This window comes from Dromaius novaehollandiae, chromosome 5 (genome assembly GCF_036370855.1).
Source record: "Dromaius novaehollandiae isolate bDroNov1 chromosome 5, bDroNov1.hap1, whole genome shotgun sequence".
NCBI lineage: Eukaryota > Metazoa > Chordata > Aves > Casuariiformes > Dromaiidae > Dromaius > Dromaius novaehollandiae.
In genome coordinates, this window is record NC_088102.1 from 54,447,507 (window position 1) to 54,460,713 (window position 13,207).

Consider the following 13,207-nt stretch of genomic DNA (forward strand, 5'->3'; position numbering starts at 1 on the left):
GTGGGGGATGGGATAGTGTATACATTTCAGGTGTTGTCTCAGTACTGCCTCCCTTAGCTATGGATTTACAGATCCAGAGTTGCACAGCTTGAAGGCAGAGACTGAGCGGGTCGAGAAGCAGTGAGGCCTGAGATATCTTGTGGCTATGGCCATCGGTAGCGTTGTCTTCAGCAGACTCCTTCCAGAGCTGCTGGCAGACAGGCAGAACCAGAAGGATCTGTTGGTTTAGTGGCCATTTCATACATGGTCTTGGGGTGAGAGCTTGAATGTTGGAAATATCCTTCCCTAGAACTGTTTCTGTGTATTTTGCTGTTTGCCCTTTATGATTTATACAGAGAAGTCCCTGGATGTGCTGTATAGAAAGAAATGAAGTTTGCAGAATATTTAGTTTAGGAGAGGGGGAAACTGAAAAATATTACGCACTTCTAGTTTGTACAGCTGACATAGAAGCAGTTGGATGATCTTTTTTATGAGTTCTGATAAGTTAACAATTGGAAGGTGTTTCTTGCAGAAACGTAATAGGATGTTGCACTGACTTTATTTTGATTGATCCTGGACCATCTCTTAACTCTGAGCTCTTTTATTATCTCACTAGACCAAATTTGACCCACAAAGGACAGAACAAGTAATAAGTAAAATTTCCGCTAGCAAAAAAAAAATAGAAAAAAAGCCATAAAAGATGATTTTCTATCTTTCTTGTTGATGGGCAAAAATAAGAGCATGAAGGCTCAGTCATGTTATTTTGCTGCTTGTAAATGTGGAGTATTATAAGTGTCAGTGCTGCTGTGTTTATCAGCTGCAGAAGGAAAACTGTTTACTTTTATGGGACTGCTGCCCTCCTATGGCAGCCACAGGAGGCTGCACTCAGCTGGGGTTTAGAGATACAGTCGAATATGGGAGTTTAAAATGCTGACTACATCTGTCAGGAGTGTCTGTTCTAACTCCCTTCACTCTTGAATTATTTAAAAAGGTTAGGCCAGGTTTTGCTTTCAGACAGGTACAGGCTACCTCTGGTGTTGTGGACATAGTGTTTGATGGAATCGTCTGAATGGCTCACTGAGAATAGAAAATACTTTAATGAACTCTTGCGTGATGGGAAGACCATACCTGACCTTTCTGAGTACTGCCTCCTGTATAGTACACTCTAATATCAAGTTCCTAGTAAATACCTTCAGTAGTGCAAACCTAGGCCAAATTCAGAAGCATTAATTTGCTCAAATATAAAATACCTTTAGCCTAAGGCAGGTCTGTTCAGCATGTCTGCCAGATTCTGACCACAGCAGAGGAGCTGGAATTCTTGTGATTTATTTTCTTCCCATCTCTTCCAATTTGAATTGGTTGTTTGGTATTATTTAACATGACATTTTACTAGTAATATGCTTAGGGCTTCCTACTACTGGAAAAAAGTAAGCAAAATGGAGAATGTGATTAGGAGAAGGTAGCAAAACCTTAAGCAAAGGATTGGTGATGTTCAGTATCACTGAAGTTCCTGTATACTTCCCTCATGTTCCCCTACTATGAGTCTTGTGTTTTGGAGGCATTGGGCTCATCCAGTTTCTGCTGATATCTACTGAAGTTGCACATATTCAGCACACTGAAAAAACAGTACTGTAATAGTCTTCTGCCACAAAGCAATATTTTTCTGTATTATGCGCATTGCCAAAATTAAAGCTTCCTATTCTGGGAGAGACTGCTAGTTGAGTTTTGAGATAGGCTATTTTTAGGAGCTGAAAGATGAGGGATTTTTGGAGTGGGACAAGTGCTAGTGGACAATATGAAGAAGGGGAAATTGAAGCTGATAAACATTTCAAGAATGAATTCCACTTGCCTGCCTACTCAGAACATTGCATTGTAAATAAAGAAGGTGTCTGAGAACAGGAATACCATTTGCTGAGTTCTTTTCCTTTGGGATGCAAGGGCACTGGGGGTGATGAGTATTTATGAATCTGTGTCCTTTCAAGGGCATAAAGGAAAATAAAATTATTATATTCTGGTTTCACAGAGATTCCCAGAACTCATCTGGAGTACGAGAACAGGCTCACTATGAAAATGTTTCTGTTCCAGTTTGTCAACTACTATTCATCCTGCTTCTACGTGGCCTTCTTCAAGGGGAAGTTTGTTGGTTATCCAGGTGCATACACATACATGTTTAATCGCTGGCGAAATGAAGAGGTAGGACTTTATTGATGAAAGTGGAATGAATGATAAACTAGTTAAACTGTTCATCCCCTGCAACCCATCGAGCCATAAATTGCCAACTGTACGTTTGGTCTGCAATGAGCTGGACCTTTATTGGGCATCCTGAGGCTAATGAAGGGGCTTCCAAGGGCTCTTCCTGCTGTTGCTATTTGTGGAAACACTGGTAGTGAAAACTTGTGGCACTAGGTCACAAAGGTGAAAGAATCTAAAAGTTCTTGTTGTTCTCACTTCTCCTGAAATACCAGTGGATCTAGCCATATGTTTGAAAAGTGACTCTGTAGGCTGAAGAAAGCTAGTATAAATGGAGATGGTCACTGGCTTCCAGTTATCTTCATTAGCTTTTTGAAGCACGTTTTCAGAGAAACCATTTGCTAAGAGGCACCTCTGTAAGTTTTTGCTTTTTTCTCGCATCATTCCTAAGTATGCTGCAGGTACAGAGATGAAATGCAATATTTAATGCTAAGTATTGCTTGAAAGTCAACAGCGAAGAAAAAGCTTGATGCAAAACAGAATGAAGTAATGCAGTGCAGTTAGTAACTGAGTATCTCCTAGTACTGGTCGGGCCACTAAATTATTAAAAAAGCCTCAATAAAGACTAGAAATGTTAAAGCTAGCATTATCAGCAAACAGCAGAGACCAAATACTAGCAGGTATTTAAATACCTCCAGCGTAGGGAAACAAATAAACGGAGCAGATGCTTGCCGTATCAGTGTTGGTCTGGGTGTTTTGAGCTAAACGGGCACCGTAGATTCACCTTGCTGGGGCAGTGGGGTTGCTGCTGCTGCACATGGTACTGCGCATCTTGTGCATCTGCACTCCGGTTAGCCTGAAGCACCTGAGTTACTCTTAAGCATTGGAGTTGCATCTTCAAATGGTCTCTCTGTTTTAATGCGTGTTTTATTGAGTACATTTATAGCCCTTCTGTAACAGCCTTCCTTAAGAGAAAATCTTAGCTGGCAGTCCAGATGTACATTAAGTATTGCTCTAAGGAGTTTATGAACTTTTCTTCTCTCCTTTCTCTCATGTATACAGGAGTAGAATATGTTTGACCTGGATAATGTCCGTTATGATGTTTCTATTAAATCCCAATCTGTCTTTATCAGTGTGATCCTGCAGGCTGCTTGATAGAATTGACGACACAGCTCACCATAGTCATGGCTGGCAAACAGATCTGGGGAAATATCCAAGAGGCCATTGTACCGTAAGTTATCCCCTCCACTGAGATGCCTGTTTTATAGACCTGTGAAATTATTGGAAGGAGTGATAATCAGTAGGCCATATGAAGAAGCTAAGGAAGATACTGCATGTAAATTAACCACATCAATTCTGAAAAGTAGACTTGCTTTATAGATCTTTTGGCTTTTTATTTGTGAAAGCCATGCTTGTAAAAGCACATTGCAGTAAGGAGCTTGCTTAGAGAGAAAGGAATACTTGATCTGCTTCCTCCATTGTTACCTTTTTCTGCAAATGTAGCTGGATTTGCAACTGGTGGGGACGCCGGAAAGCAAGAAGTAATCCAGAAAATTTATACAGTCGCTGGGAGCAGGACCATGATCTGCAAATATTTGGAGCCTTGGGCCTATTCTATGAATATCTAGAAATGGGTAAGTTAAAAATACGCTTTTGGAGCGAGGACAAGACACCTTTTACTGACACTTGCAAGACAATTGGTTTTCAGTTATTTTTTGAGGGGTGATGGCACCGCTTCCATCTGGTAAACAGCAGAGCGTGAATTGCTGGAAATCATGAAATAGCCCAGCCCAGTAAATAAAGCTGTCTTTACATCTTGTAATGCAGGGAATTTCATAGAAACATTGCAAGGACTGTTTGTTTCCCTCATTTGGCTTCTTAGTGCAGCCAGCTCTGTCACCGTGTATTCAGTTCTTGTTCCCAAGCATGTTTTCTGCTGATGTCACTGGACATTATGAGTGTGGAGTGAGTGCCAAATATGCTGTAAGACTCTGTACTGCAGATATGAGATCTATGAACTGGATCAGAGAGGATACGTTTGGTTTTAGTTTTGCACTGATTAGTGCTTTGATGCAATCCAGTAGACCAGCAGAGGGAGCATGAGTAACAAAAAAAGAGATTTTTCAAAAGTGTAACATGATCAGCATAGGAAATTTGTTTACCAAACCTGAGAAACTAAAACTGGAAATTGAAGCCAAACTAAATCTAAAATACACGGGGAAAAAAAAAGTCTACTAGAAGGACAAAATTTGTTGAAAAGGGCTCTCTTGTATTGTTTTATTTGCAGAGAAATAATTTTAAGTGTTAATAGATTGCCTAGAGCTATGCAGCTCTATTCCTGTCACGTAGCTAGTTCATACAGGGCTATGATCTGGTGCAGTTCGTACGGCAAGGACAATCCGTTTTGTCACTCGTGCCTGGTAATAGGTTTCCTTGCAGCTCCTGAATCGGAGCTAAGCCACTGCACTCCAGCATTGTTCTGGGGCTGCTGAGCTAGTAGGACTTCTTTTTGACTAAGATGAAAAAAATATCACTGAAGTCATGAAAGAGCAGATGACTGGTGTGGGGGGGGTTATTATCATCCACTGCCTAAACCAGACAAGATGTTCTGTTTCATTTCCTTTGTTTAAAATACTGTGGCAGCATTGGCTCTGCACTGAGGAATATCACAGAATGATACAGAATGTATCAAGAAACATTTTGTTTTGGTAGTGACTAAAGGGATCATTTCTGTATTCTATTTGCAGTTTAAATTAATGTTAAGACTCCCCACTAGGACTAATATGAACAAAATTAATATTAATAATATTTTGACTAAACCGATAACAGCAGGCAGTGGTAAGTGGTAAGTAAGGTTGTGATAAAAATTAAAATATTTTCCCTTTTTCATTAGGAGTGAATTGATAGCAAGTTTAAAAGGCCAAAGGGCAAATTGCAGGAGAGGAGAATCAGGTTTTTTTTACCTGCTCTCTCAGAAACTCAGAAATTTGGCATACGAGTACATTTCCTTGCAGTTGCTTTCCATTCACTGCAGGAAAAGTGCAGCTCCATGAAAAATATCCATCACTACTGGTCCTGTGACAGGACCCAAATGCCCCTTCCCCTTGGCTGCTGCTGAAGCAGCCATGGGAGACTAGAGAAGTCCACGGGCTGGGGCTGACTGGCATGTCGCTCTGGGCAGGGGTAGAGATGCTTTGTTGCGCAGCCTGGCAGAAATTTGCCATGTGTCCGGGAGTGGTATCTTAAATGTACCGTTGTCACCCTGAAGATTCTGTCCTCAGGGCAGATTTTGACACTTCTTTTTTCCCTTGCAGTAATTCAGTTTGGATTTATTACTCTCTTTGTGGCCTCCTTTCCTCTGGCTCCCCTTCTTGCTCTGATGAATAATATTTTGGAGATCCGAGTAGACTCCTGGAAGTTGACCACTCAGTACAGGAGACCTGTTGCTGCCAAAGCACACAGCATAGGAGTTTGGCAAGAAATCCTGAACGGAATGGCCATCTTGTCTGTTGTCACTAACGTAAGTTAACTGTGCTAAGTCAACTTTGCGTTCACGTTTTCAGAATTTACAGATTTCAAAATCAGCAGACACTTTTTCTGCTCCATCAACAATGCTCATTTTATCTCATGCTGCCCTAGGCGATACGGTCAAACTATTTGGGCAGTTGGGTTTGGCAGCGTGTTGATGATGTGCATCTCTCAATCCACATTTCATTGGACCATAATCTTTCATTTGCTTGTTTTTTCCACTATTTTGGAATGGTGTGAGCTAGTCCGATGAAGTCAGAAGCACCAGGTTGTTCAGAGGGAGCCATAGGAGATAGCAGAGGTGGATTAATTCCATCAGTCGGATGACATTTCTGTGTTGTCATTATAGGGCCTATGTTGTGGGAATTATGCTAGTTCAGCTGCTTCTGGATTCCCCTATGGGAGCAATGGCTCAGAATACTTCTAATAAACTGGAAACAAGATGCTACGTTTGGTATTCCATCTTTAGTATAATGCAAAACAGTCTGCTGAGCAAAATAGTTACTCTTTTTAATGCAAAATATTAAACAGCAGCAGATCTACAAATGTCTTAGGTAACAAAGCCACTTGCAGTTATTGTGAAACTAGCGGGATACCTGAGCATTTTGAGCGTTTCAGGTTTTTAGACAGAATGTGCTGGTAGCTGTTGTTTCCTTCTGAAATGCAGCTGGAGAAAATGGTTGCCCTTCTTTCATAAAATAATTTAGTAATCACACACCAGATTCAAGTTCATCCTTTCTCACAAGAATTCAAACCCACATCTCTTCCCCTCAGCAGTGCTGTAATCACTGATGGAAGATGGTTTGGTCTGAGCGTGGGAAAGTACAAGGAATCAGTTCTGTATTGCATAAAGTAATTCATAATTTATTAAATAAGAAGGGAAAGGGAGGAATGGCTTTGAAGTCAAAACACTCATCTGGGGAAGAAGTTTTTTGGGTTTCAGTGCCTCTTCTGAGGACTGTCGACATACTTTGTTCACTAAATGTTTAAAATCAGCTAGTCCTTACAGTAAAGGCTAGAGCCAGCTCCTTTACCAAGGCAAGTGCCCTAATCGCACTCACTCTTGCTCAGTGGATCCTGCTCTGTGGTTATGCCACAGAGTCACAGTACCAAAAGCCTTTTATTAATCTGCTCACAAGTTTTGTGTGGTACTTCCTCAATTTCTTTTTCCAATTTCTTTTTTCAGGCTTTTATTGTTGCATTCACATCAGATATGATTCCTCGTTTAGTTTACTACTATGCATATTCTGCAAACGAAGACTCACCTATGTCTGGATACATAAACAATAGTTTGTCAGTGTTTCAAATCTCAGATTTTCCTGACAGAAACAAGCCGAAAGTGAATCCAGATAATTTTGTCATATGCAGGTTTGTGTTGGTATAATAATAAGCATTTTGTCACTCTCTATTTAGAATACACCATAAAAAGTCAATGCAGATCTAAATAGTCCACTAGAAAAAAAATGACATAATTCTCAAGTGTAAAAGGTAGCGTTTAAGCTATTAATGAGACAGTGTTTGAGATAGTAAGAGATCCTGCCAGTAACCAACGAAAAGTGACCTTTTTATTGTTAAAGACAGTCTCATTTGCTAATATGAGAATTTGTTTCTTTCTTAATTATGCTATTCATTTTTGAGTGATAGAGGAGATTTATGTCCCTGAGGTTGCAACTGAAGCCTGTATTTTAGAGTGTATTTAGTTGCAATGTTTAAGTGGTCAAGGAAGCTTTATTAAGGGGCAATTTAGACTCCAAAGCACATGTACCACTACTAAAAATGAGATATGGTCTTTAAAGTCCAATATCACTGTGCTTAATATCATTGAGAATCTGGACCATTCATTTCCGTGGAAAAAAAAGTCCTTTCCCACTAGAAGAAAAATTGGAGGTTTCTAGAAGAATTGAGGGACAAGGCTAGAGAAATTCATGGTAAAGGAAAAACATTTCATACGATGCAGAGAGAAATCCTTTAAAAAGAAGCTACAGTTGTTTGATGTTTTAGCTTTAAAACTCCAGGAGTTCTACCTATAATGCCGGATGCTGAACACATACTCAAGACTGCCCTCTGATTAAACCTGGCATCTGTCCAATACATAATCTGTCAACTTCCATTGCATTTATTCAACATTTGTCCATTACTATGTGCTACGTTGCATCACTCTGTCCTGCCTTATTTGATCATGGCCTGAGAACAAAAGTAACCTATGTATAAAATTGCACTTCTTGCCATTTTTCATCCATACTCTATTGCTGTGAATGAGGGTGTTTAAGCAAACAGAAGATGGAAACAAATTATGAGAGTCAACCTTTTTCTGCAAAAGGAAGCAGACCATTTAAAACAAGATGAAAGGGTTTCTTAAATGACAGCTGTATTTGGATATAAGTGTCACTGAGCTTGTAGTCTGTCTCAGACTGAATATGACATTTCACCTTTACATGTCTTTCTACCTAACAGGTACAGAGACTATCGATATCCTCCAGATCATGAGAGGAAATATTTACACACTATGCAGTTCTGGCACATTCTTGCTGCAAAAATGGCCTTTATAATTATTATGGAGGTATGTTCCCCATGTAATTTCCTTCTGAAATTAGTATGGTAGATTCTGAAGATAGTTGTTAATATTACGGGAACTGGAACTGCTGAGAGTTCAAAGTAGTTTCTTTCCTAAGTAATACCAAATATTCCATGTCCAAAACAAATACTACGTCTTTTTAGCTTTAGGAATTTAATCTCAAAGTAGAAACAGTGAAAACAACTTAAGAGACTGCTTGCTAGATTTTATCCAAAGAAAACAGCAGAATAAAAAATACCTTTATGTAGATGGCAAGAGCCATGAACCAATAGGACTAGCACTTGAGCTCCTGCAGGTTTCCTTAGGGTGCTGTATGTGAGACAGCTGTTATACAGAATCCTAACAGCATTTTTGCAGTCATCTATATTGGATTAAAAATAGCTAAATCAACAATTTGGATAATTGGCATTTGAGTATTAAGCTGGTGTTTCCCAAGTTTTAAAGAGAAAATGAGACTGTTAAAGGGCTATGCTCATCACTTTTCCTACTGTATGTTATCAGTTCTCAAAAGCTGTGCATTATCAGCATGGGAATTTGAATTTTCTAAGAAACCACACAGAGGTATTAGAAGGCAATGCTGGGGGTTCAAAACCTGACACTTTCCTCTTGGATTTGCTAATTAATAAAATGGTGTGGAATTAAATTTTCTACATAAAAGAAAATGTTTTAATGTTTGTGCACATCTCAGATACACATTAGTTGATGTGATATATTGTTACAAGACAGCTGAATGGTAAATAGTCTGTATGAAGAAAAAAAGAAATGATCATTTTGGTATTAAATAAAATAGTAGTTCTTTCATCTGGTAATGAGTTGTTACATTTCCCCTGGCTTTTTTCTTGCAGCATGTTGTATTCATCGTCAAATTCTTTGTAGCATGGATGATTCCTGATGTCCCTGCAGACGTGAAAGCCAAAATAAAACGTGAAAAGTACTTAACACAGAAAATCCTACATGAGTATGAACTTGAAAAACTGAAGGAGAAGCTGTGTCGAGGTGATACACAAGCCACGGAAAAGGAGTTCATTGCCACAGAAGGGAAAGTGGAGTTATCCAGAGCAATGTAGTTGAAAAAACTACTGTATGGGATTTAGCTCATGGATCTGTTGGCCTGTTTTCTGTGATTTGCGCAGTATGCATCATCTTGGAAGCTATGGGATAGTTTTAACCCTTTGCTTTCAGTCCACAGATTTTGGACTTTTTTTAAAGAAGTATTAGCATTCTAAGTTTAGTAAATTAACTCCAATGACTTCAGCACTGTTTTCTATTTAACCATTACTTTGAATAATAATTGTAATCTTGTTATCCTAGAATTTGGGCTCCTGGGATAGGGGATGTTCCACTGTAAGGGCTCACAGGTTATCATGTGGTTATTATCACCAAGCCCTTCCCCCTGTTCCTAAATGCACAGTTCAGGCTGTGTCCCAGCCGAATGAGAAGGATATTATAAATAGCTCCTGCTTTGGAAAATGCTGAAAATTGTTATTTTTATGACATGATCGTTTGAATCAGATAATACTTCTGATGCAGGGATTGGATTGTGGTTTTTTTTTGAATCCACTACATATCTTATAAAACATTTGTTCACAACTTTGAACTTGTACACGTTTTTAGATGGAATGGGTTTTTAAAGATATATTGGCCTAATTCCACTTGGAATTATTTTAAGGCATAAAATCAGTTAATACATGATGAAGGAAAAAAGAACATAATTTATTTTCATAAAGATACCTGCCAAAGAGTTTGCTCTTTAGATGCTAATACTGTAGAATAATCTAATTTGTGTTTTTGAAAAGATGTAGACAGTTTGGAGAAATGCAGCCAATTTTTTTTTTCTCAGCCTCAAAAAACTACCATTAGAAAAATACGCTTGACATGAGTTTTGTCCAAAGCTGGTCCTTGGTTTGGTTTCTTTCCACCTCTGTGAAGGCCAACAGAGAGCTAAAGCAGTCTCTCTGTACTGGGTGTAGGCAATGGACTGTGACTTCTAAACAGCGTCCAGCAGGTTGGGAGCTGCACTGCCATACTGATTGATCTAGCTGTATGGTTGTACAGAGATGAGGATTACTATTCAAAACATTTTAACAATGTCAAGTAATGTATGTTTATGTTGCTATTGTCCTTATACATAGGAGCCTTGTTTTTTTGGTTTTTTGTAACTTTCAAGAAGGATTTTTTTTCCTGCTTTCTCATGGGGCTTTCCTACAAAGTTATCAGGTTGATGTATAATATCTACTTGTGCAAAATAGCTACCAGTTTATGAATGTGCCCTTGTTTTATAATTTTAAGCAGTTACACATTTTTATGATTTTTCTGGATATTTAAAACATATCAACACTTTGATGCTTAGTGCCTTGTTTATTTGCATTTGACAAAAGATGTGAAAATGATCACTATGTGGAAATGTGTATTTTGAAAGTGTGCTTGCAGGCATCATGATACTGTGAACCTGCACACGTAACTATGGTGTTAGCCAAACAATGCCTGCCTTGGCACACTTCTGTGTGTTAGCGCTATGCAAACTATTAGAGAGCAGTTCAAAACTGGACTGCTTAGATGAAATAGCGCCAGACTGTTGAGTTCTCTCATGCTGAAGTATGCTAGCTAGAGTTAGAAGTTTTAATAAATTTGCACTTTGAAAGTTATACTTCCTTGCAAGTATACAAAAAATCAGATTTGTATTCTGTATCAGCCAAATAACGTACTGTTTACTAGGTCCATGAGTTAGTTTCCAAATTTTATTTTAGCAGACCCAGCCTATGTCTTGGAACACTTGGCGAGTAACCTTATTATCGTAACAGAGTTTTAAATCGATGTCTTGGGTAGAACTGTCATTACTAGCAGAAGTTCTGACGTTGAAGTGCCTACCTCTAACAAACATTACGTGGTTTGGCTCCAGACAGGGAGCTGAAGCAGCTGTACATTTCTCTTTACTGTAAGTTATTCGTTTTCATTCTGTAAGTTTGCTTGATAAATCAAGCATACTGGCAATTCATGTTTATGATGAACTGACCATGTTCTTGAATGTTCACGTGCATTTGAAGTAATGGATTTACTGCAGGAATGCAGTAAATAAGATAGTTCTGCTGCTTAACATATAAGCCAAAGAGGAGTATCGGTCATCGTAATTATGCAACACCAGAGTTTAAATGATGCAAGCACTTTTCTGCTTCTTACATATATACTGCTAAGTAAGTTGCTTAATTTAGATTCCACAGTTTTGTTACTGTTAGCAATGGCAAAGAATTGCTTCAAATACTGAGGTGATGAGATGCAAAATAATATTAATATTTCTATGCAAAATGCACAGGCCTGAAGCTAAAAACAAATTTGAAAATTCCGCAGTAGATGGTTTCTGAAGACAGAACATGAATTTCCTCATGTCTTGTAATAAAGTGTCCTAATATACTACACTTGAAGAGATGTCAGCAAAATAGCTATATTGTGAATGAATGATGCTATTTGAAAGCAAGATGGAGGAAAACAAGGAGGAAACAAAGATTGGGATGCAGCATTAATGTGCAGAAGCCCCACATATAGACTCTGACTTTGATTGGATGTTTGGCCCCATTTCTTGCTTCTTTGAAGTTTGTTTCTTCACATTACTCCCTGTTTCATGCTATAGAAAAGATATTCTGCATATGTTGTATCCTATAATAAGTGAAAAACGGTGGCATTGACTTACTTAAATATGTATATAAATATATCATTACACTTCATAGCATTACTTCTTGGTATATAGAAACTGTTGAAGAGAGAATGTGTTGTCACATTAACAGGTCATGTCACATAAGACCAGAGTCTAACACACTCTTTATGTAATAGTTTGCCTTTACAAGTTATTAAGCAGTATTTTCACAAACAAAGGATTATTAGCATGATTAGGATTATAATGGTCTACATACATATATATTTACTGAAGTGTTCTTGAAAAGTGACAAAAATCAAAAAAAGGTCCAATCAGTTTGGGGATGTACTTTTTCTTACTGTTGGGATATTTGGTTTCGATGTTTAAAATAGTATCTAGAAGTGTCCTTTAACCAAAGTGAAGCTACTCCTGTGTTGAAACTACTGTAATTTAAGGAACAGTAGATTGCTTCATTAGAATTAGTTAGAAAACAAAATTGGCCTTTAAAGTGAAGTAACATCAGGGATTTTTTTTTCCAGTTGAAATGTAGTATTTATACCATAGGAAGATTTAGTACGGTATGATCTAAGCGAATGACTGCAAAATGAGAGTGCTACTACAAAACACTATACTGTTTTTCTAGATTTTCTTATTATGCTTTTACGTTTTTATGAAAACATGAATAATACCATCAATTTGAGATAATGGGAAGGAATGGAAATTGTTCTGTGTATTGCTTGTTTTGACTTGTACTGTCATGTAATTGGATTAGCATTCTTGTCTGGTAAGTATGATGCTGATATACATGATACACTAATGTTGGGATATTTTTTTTAAACATTGCATTCAGCTAACTTATATATGTACATTTAATAAGAATTAAATCTGTTGGCAAATAAAGCAGTGTTTATTTTTAATACGCTGTCAGCTTGTTTTTGGAGATTCCATGAATTCAAAGAATGGCTGAAGTATTAAAAGAAAAGTGGCCAGAGCACCTTATGGAGAAAAGTATTCATACAGATTTTTCCAACGCATTGCAGGGTATTTGTATGCTGTATATAGACTTCCTTTAATAGTAACCTCAATAATATGAGTAGGAAACTTATTACAAAAGTGTGCATCTGACTACCCTCTTCCACTTGAATGATGACCACATTGTGGAGCTGTTTTCTGTCTTTGTGTTTTCTTAGGAAAACAGTTACCAAGGGAAACCTGTACTAAGTTCTGCATATAGTTAGCATGAAAAACCTTCCTTCCTTGAACAGCTAGAAATAAGTAAAGAAAACATGTGCTCATTACCATATGAA

At 38.0% G+C, this 13,207-nt stretch overlaps 1 protein-coding gene across 8 annotated transcripts in view; it reads left to right on the forward strand.

The window, feature by feature from the left end:
* Nucleotides 1-12,817, forward strand: part of ANO5 (anoctamin 5) — a 59,484-nt gene extending 46,667 nt beyond the window's left edge. For all 8 annotated transcript variants that reach the window (XM_064512853.1, XM_064512854.1, XM_064512856.1 and 5 more), the window contains 7 exons: nucleotides 2,003-2,172; nucleotides 3,303-3,400; nucleotides 3,673-3,803; nucleotides 5,484-5,689; nucleotides 6,884-7,065; nucleotides 8,152-8,257; nucleotides 9,118-12,817. In XM_064512853.1, the coding sequence (XP_064368923.1) occupies nucleotides 2,003-2,172; nucleotides 3,303-3,400; nucleotides 3,673-3,803; nucleotides 5,484-5,689; nucleotides 6,884-7,065; nucleotides 8,152-8,257; nucleotides 9,118-9,339 (1,115 nt within the window). In that variant the 3' untranslated portion in view covers nucleotides 9,340-12,817. The remainder of the gene's footprint in view (nucleotides 1-2,002; nucleotides 2,173-3,302; nucleotides 3,401-3,672; nucleotides 3,804-5,483; nucleotides 5,690-6,883; nucleotides 7,066-8,151; nucleotides 8,258-9,117) is intronic.
* Nucleotides 12,818-13,207: the final 390 nt, after the last annotated feature.